Consider the following 11,597-nt stretch of genomic DNA (forward strand, 5'->3'; position numbering starts at 1 on the left):
TGAGAGCATCCACATGTTAAACGTACTGCATAAATTACCTTCTTTAAACATTTTCTCAAGGAAATCAAGATCCGCACAGATTTATGGATGGACGATGCAGTGAAGACCTACAGAAATTCCAACTACAGACCTACAGAAATTACTTTACAACTGTAATTTATAAAATATGTCTGCGTTTGGCTCTTGCTTTCAGATGTTTCTGGATAATCCTGCTGATGTCTATGGCATTTGTGATGGAGGGGTCATGGTTTCCTCGACTATGGATTTTTTGCAGTTTAACAGGAGTTTGGTTGAAGTTTCTTGTGGACAGAATGACTCTTCAGTCTGTACAGAGGGGTATTCTTCTGTCGTAGATCGACAACAGCAGGAAGTTTGGAATGTGAATGGTTATACACACTTGAGTCCAACAGAAGAGTTTCACAGCGCACAGAATGAACAAATACAAGGAGAAAGGTTTATGTTCAACAGTTCGGACATGGATAGATCCAGTCTGAACACAAACCGGTCGCAGTTTACCTGCCAGTGGCTGGAGCGATCCGCAGGTGCTCCACAGTGCTGTAAGAAAACCTTCTGCACAATGAAGGAGCTCATCTCTCATCTGACAGTGGAGCATGTTAATCTGTCAGGACAATCCAGCTACGTTTGTTTGTGGGAAGACTGTTCTCGTCAAAGGAATCCATTCAAGGCCAAGTACAAACTGATCAATCACCTAAGAGTGCACACGGGAGAAAAGCCCTTTCAGTGCTCCTTTGGGTGTGGAAGAGCATTTGCACGGGCAGAAAACCTGAAAATTCATGAAAGGACACATACAGGTAACACTTCAATTGTTTTTTTCTTTTTGTTAATGTTGCATGAAGGGATTAGGTTTAATTTTCTTTTCTTTTTTTTGTTGTTGTTGTTACAGGTGAGAAACCTTTCAGATGCCCTTTCCAGGCCTGTGAAAGGCGTTTTGCAAACAGCAGTGATAAACAAAAGCACATACGTGTCCACGCACCCGAGAAGCAATATATTTGCATGCACTGCAATAAATCATATTCTCACGCCAGCTCCCTCAGAAAACATGCAAAGGTAAATTTGAATTTAAATAAACAGCTCAAATAGTAATATACAGACCTGCATTCTATACTTTACAAATTTTTAAGTGCTTTTACATATCCTATTCATTACGAAATCTACTTTTCTTAATGCACTTTGTGATTTAATAAGTGAATGATATACTTCATGTAAATTAAGTTCTATCTCTCTTCTTCATCAATGCAGGTCCACCTGCCAGTCACGGAGCCTACTCAGAATTACAATTATGACAGCAGCTATAAAGATCCAAGCCTTTTTCAAATGATATTTTAAGATGTGCTCTAGTGTAAAATTTAGCAGTTAGCCTATTTTTCATGTTCATTCTGGTTAGAAATAAAATCAGAAGAATCAACATGTGAGAAAGGAGCTCCACAACTCTGATACATAATTATAACAGGTGTATAATTTAATAATTTGCACAACAAAAACTATGGCGAAGTAATTAATTACACAGCTGTATATTAATAACATTATTTAAAATAAATCCAAGTAAACACTCTTTGATAAGTTTCCCATTTCTGGTCTGTGGAGGAATAAAATAATATATTAATACATGTCCTATTTGATGACTAAAAGCTATTTAGTAGATATTGTAAATTGTATGTCAGACAGTTACAGCATGATGTAATATACAGTCATATAGTCATATAGTCAAGTATATAAATGTTATAACTGTAGCTTAAACTCTAAACACTAAGAATGTTTTAATACAAAATAATCTCAGTTTTGTTGTTCCCTTGTAAAGTGATCGACTGAAGTGTATTAAAACATTAAACACTGCACATTTCAGTTTCATTCAGAACATTTGTTTTAATCAGCAACAAACTTAAGAGCATTGTTAATGGCACAGCACACTACAAGTTGTAGATTTTGAAATGTTAATGTGCCCTCTTCTGGATGATTCTGGAAAAAACTGTGTGTTCTCTTCCTCTAGACAGAATAAATCCTCCACACACTGATCTGATGTCTCTGAACAGTAATTGCATTCATTAGAACAGACTGAGCAGACCGGCGCTAATCACAGCTAATCCATCCGAGGGTTAAAGTTAGGCCACTAATAAATAAATAATGACTATAGACTTTACATTTGACTGAAACTGAATTGAAATGGATAGTTCACCCAAAAACGAAAATTCCATCATCATTTACTCACCCTCAAATTGTTTCAAACCTCTATGACTTTCTTTTTTTTTCTGTTCACAGAAGATATTTTGATGAACGTGGGTAACCAAATAGTTTATAGTTCCCGCTGAATTCCATTGTAGAAAAATTAATTAATTAATTAAAAATACTATGTGCGCTATATGGCTACCAGCAACTGTATGGACTGTGTGTTAAGCGGAGAAAAATAAATAAATACAACTATTCAGATCTTGAGGGTAAGGAAATAATAACAGCATTTTAATTATTGGGTGAACTATCCCTTTAAATTTCAATTAATTTCCTGTGCGGGAAAGTACAAGAATTCAAGCCAAGTCACCTTTATTCATTTATCTCTTTAAATAGATTTTGTGAAGTTTTCCAGTAAGTATCAGGGTTCAATAATATCAAATATTAAATTAAATATGTATTTAATGTTAATTTAGTGTGATTTCACACGTTTAGTTTAAACGGACTGTATTCATAAAGGGCACCTTAAGTGCAGCTGGTATAGAAGGAGTATATCAACATAATGAAGATTATTTTTCCGAGTGATCCCCAGTGATTCTCATCTGAAGGCTTCTCCCACTGGACCAAACTATCACAGCTACCTGTCATCTTATAATGTGCAGCTGTCAGCAATACCTGCGTCTCTCATTTCCAGCCTTCAGATGCTCTAGTAATATTCATATGTCCTTCTCATACTTGATCGACTGGTGTTTTCCCTTGAGCGTATCTTGATTAAAATAGCCCCTAAAATTACACCCTGTCCTGTACATCATAAATGCAGAGTGCCTCACTATATTAGGCTATCGTTAAAAAGTTAGGGAAAAGTTTGTTAGGAACTTGAGAAGTAAACCTGTGGACATACAGGGAGCCACACGGAGGCAGAGGTGAGACATTCATCAATCCTAGCTGAAGTAGAGATGATCACAGGTAATGAATATGTCACTAGAGGCATTTTGGCCTTTTTTAATATCATCAGTGATAATTATCAAATTATGAATTAAAAGTAATTTTATAGTGCTTAAAGAAAAAAACTTTAGGTGCAATAACAGTTTGGAAATGGTAAAAAAGTATATTTTTATTATTATTATTCTTTTGAAAAGCAGCCCATGTATCATTATGTACATTATAACATTGTAACAATGTAAATTTGAACAATTACGTAGTCTGCTGTCAAAAGTGCGTCTGTGCGGTGACAAACCTGACAGCCGTGATAATGATCAAAAGCTGTAAGTAACCTGTGCAGAAGTAAATGAAGCACTGTTTGAAGCCTCAGGCCCTCCTCCCCATTAGTGAGCTTGATTTGGTTACAGTAACAGTATCATGAAGGGCTGCTGCGGTTTCTCCATGATGACTGATGAGTTTACGTGATCAAGAGGACTGGCAGGTCTGGCAGGAGTGTAAATCATAACATCTGATCAACATCATATCGGTTGTAGTACAGTAGATTTTGACTTGCCTGAAGTGATAGCCAGCTGCTCAGTGGGAGATATTATAAACCTGACTTAAAATAACTAAATAAACAAACAACTCTTCCGTCTAGTAAATTCATGTGGTCTTCTGTTCAGCATAACCGGTCTTGGGCAACAAAAAATAAATAGAGCATCAAACATTCTGCACGTCTCATTTGGTTCAACACTGGTCAAAAATAATTCAGCATGACGGCCTCCCTGGCTTTGGGGTTTTTCTCATTTTCTCAGAATGAGCTCTAAGATCATTCACAATCATTGGGCCTCATGAGACTTATAAAAATAGACTTTCTTGGTGATTCCCTTCTTTGTGTTTTCACATAGATGTTGTTTGGACAAGAAAGTAGTGACTGGAAAATAGCAAAATATAAACACCAAAGGATAATGTTACAAAGAATACATGAAAAAAAGCTAATCCTGTTAGCATCTGCTTTTCAGTGTTCTGTACATTAATGTATTTATTAAGATGATATTAAGTGAAACATAATTATACAACAGACCTTCATCCACAAACTATAAAAGAGCAACGTTTCAGTAATACATTCTATTAAGACACCTAAAACCATTAGTGGTGGATATTTATGTGTTTGCAAGTATCATCATGACTATATGATGTATTTAAGACTATATGTGTGTGTAATATTCTCTCATGCCCTCAGTGAGTGATTGCAGGAGATAGGATTGTGAGACTGCATGATGGGAATAAATGTCAAAACAATAAGCAGGCCTAGATAATGCAGTGTAGGCAAGTCAAGCATTAGACTTTTATATTGTGCACCCTTGAGAACCACTTTGTCCCTGTTCCACAGTGACAGTCCTAAAATGATGTGAATTCTACACTGTGGTATTATAAGATGTTTTTCTCATGTATGTGACTCACATCAGTAGTTTCAGCGGAGGGCAAAGGTTAGGACTCCCAGACTGACTCATGTTATAAATGTCCAGGGCATGTAATACCCACATAGATTTTTCCGGCAATGAGGTAAACTTAAGTAGTTTCGATATTTTAAATAGAAGAAAAAATAAATGAAGCATTTTAATTTAATTAAAACTAAACAATTTTTGCCTCTGGTTGGATTGACATCTAATTGTCATTCCACTGCCTTACAGGAGTTTAGCTTCAAAATGTAACATACATACAGTATGTACCATGTAAAATATTGTACATATTTGTTTATTGGCACCATCAGGAGGACAAATGTGTTTTGGGAGACAAAAGGGAAATCTCAAATATCTATGCACACAAATTTTAAAAGTCCCTGAGGGGTTTTCTGGTGTTTGGTTTTTGCTTGGCATTAAGATGGCCATGTTGAATTAGGTGTGGGCAAATTATAGCACTCTCTGGAATACAGCTGCATGGGAACCAGAGCTGTGAGATCAGGACTATTGTACATCATAATGAAAAACTCAAAACCACCGTGTTCTCTTGCATTCATTCTTAGCTTACTTAACACTTACAGTACTTTAAATACTTCATGCAAAATTACCAAATCAAGCCTGTTTGGCATTATTACTCGGCTCTGGAAAGCTACATTATGGTAGGCTACATGAATACTTTCATATCTTGGATATCTTCCCCCCTGTATTTCTGTTTATTACGATTTACAAAACAAGAAACACACTGGGTTCAATTTTCTGTGATGCAATCAGGTTGTGTGCATCTCAGTCATCATTTGAATTATACATGACTTTGTGTTTTGTACTTTTTTGTAATGTTTTCTTAGCTGAAACGTTAGGAAAATATATAAGATGTTGTGTAATAAGCAAGATAATTGTACATTTAGTCCAATATTTGATATTAATAGAATTTTGACTTAAAATATGTATGTGCTCTTTAACATTTACCCAAACAAACAGGTGGAACAAATACCATTAATAAGGGTAGGAGGGACTGCAGACATCAGCATCCACATTGCTCCCTGAAGGCAACATTAACTTTTGAGCACATGGTTGTATTCAATTAGCCTCCTATTGATGCAGCAACACATAATCCGTTTACTTTAAGACTTATGCGCCACACTTTCTGTCTCTGGCCAGTCCGTTTGTGGAAAAACTGACCATATTAGTGTCTTTTTGCAGACAAAATCAAATTCTATATTATATGTTCTTAACAATATACTGTCTTTGACCTGTTATAGCTGCCTCTACTTCCTTCATTTTGGTCCAAATGCATAGATAATGAAAAGACCTCCAGATGCGCTAAATGTTAAAAGTTACTGCAAAGGAACATTTCAGGTACAAAAAAGCTGTGTTATAAGCGGAACAGATTGGTATGAGCAGATCCCATTTGTTTTAAAGGGACCCTCAATTAAATTACTTTTAGCCATAGCATCACACGTTTTTTGTGCACAAGACCTTTTGTGCCAAAAAAATTAATAAAAAATAGGCTGTTTAAGGGAAGAGATGAAAGAATGAGCTGAATACTGAATTCTGAAGGAGTTGGATATATTCTTGGGAGTTAAACAGGCACCAGGGACTACTGTTCCCAGAAGCCTCAAAAATTGAGGGATAGACTAATAGCAGCCAGTTTAAAAAGTAAATTAATTAAACTCTTGGAAAATTTCTGAAAAAATGTGCATGGCTTTATACATTATTATGTATACAGTATTATGAAAAGCACTATACAAATACATCGAAAGGTAATTTATTTTTGTCTGCAGCACGTGACATCAGTAAATCACTCTTCTCCTGCTTTGTATCCTTCACCATGGACATCAACATAATGCCCAATATATTTCCTTGCTGCTTTAGGAAAGTGGCTGAATGCAATATTAGACTATTGACCGTGAGCTTGCTTTAATATTCACAGAAGGTCATTTGTTTGTCTCTTGCTCTTCGTTTCACAGGTTTAAAACCAGGCTCGCCCTGATGATATGCATTAATATAGAGCCGTCAGAATAAATCATGGAAATGTCCATGCTGTCGCACTACCAGCCTGTTCCTTTTTTTGTTATGTGCTCGAAGCCGGGATAATCATGTAACGTGTTTTATGCTAATGCGCAGGCTTTTTACAGAACAATCCATTGAAGAAATGTTGTTTACAAGCATGTGGAAAAAGACGGACCAAACATGTTTTTCATGTTTAAGAGAAAAAGGTGACCAAATAAATGATGGGAAAATCTGTCTCTGCCCTCAAGGGTCTCTTTCTGCCCTTCTCTTACCCCCACTTTTTGCTCCCATGACCATGGACATATCCGGCCCCTCCAGTGCAGCCCCCACTGTGGGTCTCAGTTATAGGACTAGCAGAGAGGTATAAGAGGGGTGTAGAGGAAAAGCACCAGGCACTCTGTTATGACCGAGAGTCAGGACGGATCTCTTAAAGCCAGTTTTGGACCTGATGGAGCAGCTTGGATATCACCTTCACTAAAGGTAAAAATACATTTTTATATGTATATTTTCTATTATTTAAATTGTTTATTCTTAAATTAGACCCCTAATCATAGCCCAAAGAGATGAGTAAGCTTGTGAGTCAACAAAGAACACATTTCAGATGAAACATGATTTGTTTGTAAATTCATCAAACTGACACATAACCTTAAAAAACACACTTAATGTGTCATGCAAGTTTTTTTTTTTTTTTTTACCGTAAAGCAGCATTTAATATTTACAAGTATGTGTGTGTGTGTGTGTGATGTCTGTCAGTGTCTCTCCAGCTACTTAACCCTCCATTGATGATTTTATGCTGTTGTAACTCTGTCACAGTTTAAATGCATGAACTTTTCTCTGCTCAGGACTGGTCACATCCATCATTGCAGGGAGTACATAAATTTTATTACACCACCCAAATAAAAATAAATGCAAACAAAAACATAAATCTCTTATCAGAATGACAAATTGCGTTATTCTGATCAGCCACCACTTCCTGAGCAATAGCGGATGTCTGATAAGCATATTAAAATAGATTGAGTGATATACAAAAGCCGTGAACCTTGGAATGCAATGTCGTCTGTTGTTGGTTTTTGACTCCCTTGGCAACATGCCTGTATCTGCTTACATAATATGTGCTTGTCTTCCCTAGTGAAAAATAAATATACTCAAATGTGTTTAAAATCCATTTATTGCATTTTAAGTATACTACAAATACATTTACATATTTATGTGCTTAATAAAAATACCCTGCAGTTGTACTTTTGGTATTTAAAGTCTGCTAAATTGAAACGACTTTAATTGTGTGGAAGTAGTCCAACTAAAATATTTAATGCGGAACTATTGTAAATATACTTTAGGTACACTTTAAATATCTTGTATTTAAAGACCGATGTTATTCAAAGATCATACAATCCTCATCAATAGTGACATTAAAACACATTTTAGGCATGAATTAAGAAATAGTAGCAGTATTACTCCAAGGAGTACTCCAAATAAAGTTTCATTATAATTTTTATGTCTGTAAGTCTCCAGTGATATATCAGTAAATATGTTAACAGATTTTAAGTATACTTGGTATATATGAACTAAATGTATTTAAAATATATTACCCATTTTACTATCAGGAAACCAGTGAAGAAACAGCTTGAACAGGGCAATTATAATTATTTATAAATACAGAATCTGCGTTCAGTTTTACTTGCCAAGTTACAGTTTACAGTTACGTAGATATCCATAAATAATACTACAGTTACCTTTTTTCAACCAGTTATTTATGATAAATTAGATACAGCATATAATATAGACACACTGTACTACATTCAGTATATCAATAAGTAGTTAATCTGAAGCCTTTTCCATTGTGTAAACAAATTCTTGCCTAGAAATATGTAACTCTCTGGGAGCTTGACCTTGTTTGACCTTTACACCCATGAGAAGCTGCCTGATGTGTTTCTATTATGGTACAGTTTTGGAGTTTAAGAGGATGACCAAACTTAATTCTCACAGTGCAGATATCATGTTTAATACACATTATTTATGTTTATTTAAATATCTATATGTATATTAAAATATGAAAAATATGAAATATCTATCTATCTATCTATCTGTTGTTTATTTATGTTCTAGATTTTATATAGTTTGGCACTTTTTACTGAATAAAAAATACAGAAGTGTTAAACAGCTCATAAATAGTAATAATAGTATTTTATAGTAATATTCATAGTAAGTATAAACATTACTTTTTGCATTAGTTATCATAAACTAACAATACAAATTATTTTACAGTAACTATAACATCTATTAAATCTGTTATTATTTGATTTCTGCATTTGTATTTTAACATTTCATGTTAAAGCTTTATTGAGTTAACAATTATAACAAATTATAGGATAAATATAAATTAACATTAACTAAGATAAATTCTGTAGAAGATAATAATTTCAGTGAAAGTATGGTCCACTGTTAGTTTTTGATACCTAATGTAAAATGTCTCCAATTTATTTTATTTATTTATTTAGAGGCTATGTAAAATATTTATCATAATAGTTCCATTTAATGAATTGTACCAGATTTAGCTAATTTTCAATATAACTGGAAGGAGCTGTGGAAGTAGGCCTACAGTCAATCCAGTAACTGTTATCAAAACTCAACCAGCTCCTAGATAATATGAGCAGAGAGACATCTAGTGTTTGTTCTAAGCAATGCATCTTTCAAATAATAATAATAATAAAACAAAAACTTATTTCACTTAACAGACACTTTTATCCAAAGCAACTTACAGTGCATTTAGGCTATACATTTTTTTTTTTTTACCAGCACGTGTGTTCCCTGGGATACAAACCCACACCCTTTTGCACTGCTAATGCAATGCGCTACCACTGAGCCATAGGAACACCTTATTAGAAATTACATGAAACTTTTTGCCATATTAACCATCTGTATCCTGTTCTTATAGGGCTCCTTTAACGACAGCTGAAACTGAAACTGAGGGAGTGTTTGACAGATCTCCAGAATGGACAACATCACAGCCAAAGCTAATGTGGGAGTCAAGCTCAGGTGTAACATGACCGGGCACCATGATTTAATCTTCACGTTCATCCCAATAGTCTACAGCTGCAACTTTATCATCGGAATAGTAGGCAACAGCCTGGTAGTCGCTGTCATCTACTTCTGTTTAAAGCTAAAGAATGTTGCGAACATATTTGTTTTGAACTTGGCGTTGTCGGACTTGACCTTCCTCCTCACCCTGCCCATTTGGGCCGTAAACACTGCAACAGGCTACAAGTGGGTATTTGGAGACTTCCTATGTAAGGCCATTTCTGGTATGGCCCTCCTTAGTCTTTATACAAGTATTTTTCTCCTCACTGCTCTCAGCATTGACCGCTATCTGGCCATCGTTCATCCTGTCAAGTCCCGCAGGTGCCGTACTGTGGTGTACGCCCGTGTGACCTGCATCTTGGTTTGGGTTGTGGCTTTTCTTTTAAGCCTTCCCACAGCCGTTATCCGTGAGACCCATTTTATCCAGTATAACAATGTCACTGTATGTGGCATCCTAGATGGAGATCTTGGCAATGTCCTGGCAGCTCTCAGTCTGATGAAGAGTGTTCTTGGGTTCCTTCTGCCCATCACCATCATCCTCACGTGCTACTGCCTGATTGGCCGGTCTCTGCTCAAATCACGGGACATTCAGAGGAATTCCAGATGGAACGGGGACGAGGTGTTGTGCATGCTGGCCGCCGCCGTGCTGTCGTTTTTCCTTTGCTGGACACCACATCAGATCTTCAACTTCTTGAATATGCTTGGTCTGCTGAAAGTGATCACCAACTGCGATGTCATTGAGATCATTGACACCGTAATGCCGTTCACCATTTGCATTGCCTTTTTCAACAGCTGTATGAACCCAATCCTGTACGGTTTTGTCGGGAAGAACTTTCGCAGGAACTTGCTGAAGCTCTTGAAGCTTTCCTCGACTTCTGTGGTGTCTCACCCCTCCCTCAGTACCAAGATGAGCTCTCTCTCATATCAAACCTCGGAGACATTACACCTCTCCGTCAATAAAATGTCCTCAATACCGCAAGCCACATGAGGAAAACACGAAGAGATCAATGATTCAATTCAGGAGATGACTCTTGGTTATTGTGTATGTATGTGTAAATTTGATCCAACAACATTATATGTAAAGTTAACTTTTTTCACCTTCCTCACCAAAGGACAAAATCATGCTGAAAATATTAAATATGTGTTGTGTAATATTTCTTATATTTTAACCATCTCAGCTGTTAAAGTGCCATTTGTGCAATTTAAATGCTGTATTTTCCACCAATGTGATGAATGAAATCTTCATAATTCTACACGTTTTAAATCTGAAATGGATTGTCTCATAGCTCCACTGATCAGACCAGGGGTTTACAAACATTTTTTTTTTTTTTTTTATGGCACATACCCCCAAATATGATGATCTCCTATATAATTTATATATACATTTTTTATACATTAACATTAACAAGTTTTTATAAACTGCTTTTTTTTTTCTACACACGTTATTTATATAATTGACAGAATGGGTTTCTTATTTTATTATTGATTCACTATGACAGTCTCATGATTTCTGATCAGTCTTTAGAAGGAAAAACGAAACACCAATAGTATCAAGTTCTGTCATTTTATTTATTTAAATTGATGTAATTGACCATTTAAAAAAAAAAAATCTCCCCTTGTGGCTCCCTGAGGCTCCCTGAATTAGACTATGGCACGCGGTCTAACAAGACATGGTAGTTTCACATTGTGTATGCTGTGCTATCATGTTCATCACTGTTTAATCTTGATATGAATTATCATCTGATAAATGTTTTATTTTTCTTACACCACTTGTAATGGTTAGTTGGTAAAACTGTATTTTGCAACATGCTGTTCTATATAATGTACCCGAGTCTGAAAATGTTAAGTGGTGTCTTTTTACAGGAAAACATAAAATAAATATATTAGAGTATCTTCAACGTAATGACTCATGCAATTATTTTTATCATTATTATTACAAGA

General features: G+C 35.6%; 1 protein-coding gene across 1 annotated transcript; it reads left to right on the forward strand.

The window, feature by feature from the left end:
* Window positions 1–6,919: 6,919 nt before the first annotated feature.
* On the forward strand, window positions 6,920–11,509 carry agtr1 (angiotensin II receptor type 1). Its single transcript, XM_026206667.1, has 2 exons — window positions 6,920–7,058; window positions 9,514–11,509. The coding sequence occupies exon 2, from the start codon at window positions 9,571–9,573 to the stop codon at window positions 10,642–10,644; it is 1,074 nt and encodes a 357-aa protein (XP_026062452.1). The 5' UTR covers window positions 6,920–7,058; window positions 9,514–9,570; the 3' UTR covers window positions 10,645–11,509.
* The last annotated feature ends 88 nt before the right edge of the window (window positions 11,510–11,597 follow it).

The sequence above is a fragment of the Carassius auratus genome, chromosome 27 (assembly GCF_003368295.1).
Source record: "Carassius auratus strain Wakin chromosome 27, ASM336829v1, whole genome shotgun sequence".
NCBI lineage: Eukaryota > Metazoa > Chordata > Actinopteri > Cypriniformes > Cyprinidae > Carassius > Carassius auratus.

Excerpts from the sequence above, each read along its gene's own strand:
- agtr1 (XM_026206667.1), top strand. The coding sequence starts at position 9,571 with ATGGACAACATCACAGCCAAAGCTAATGTGGGAGTCAAGCTCAGGTGT.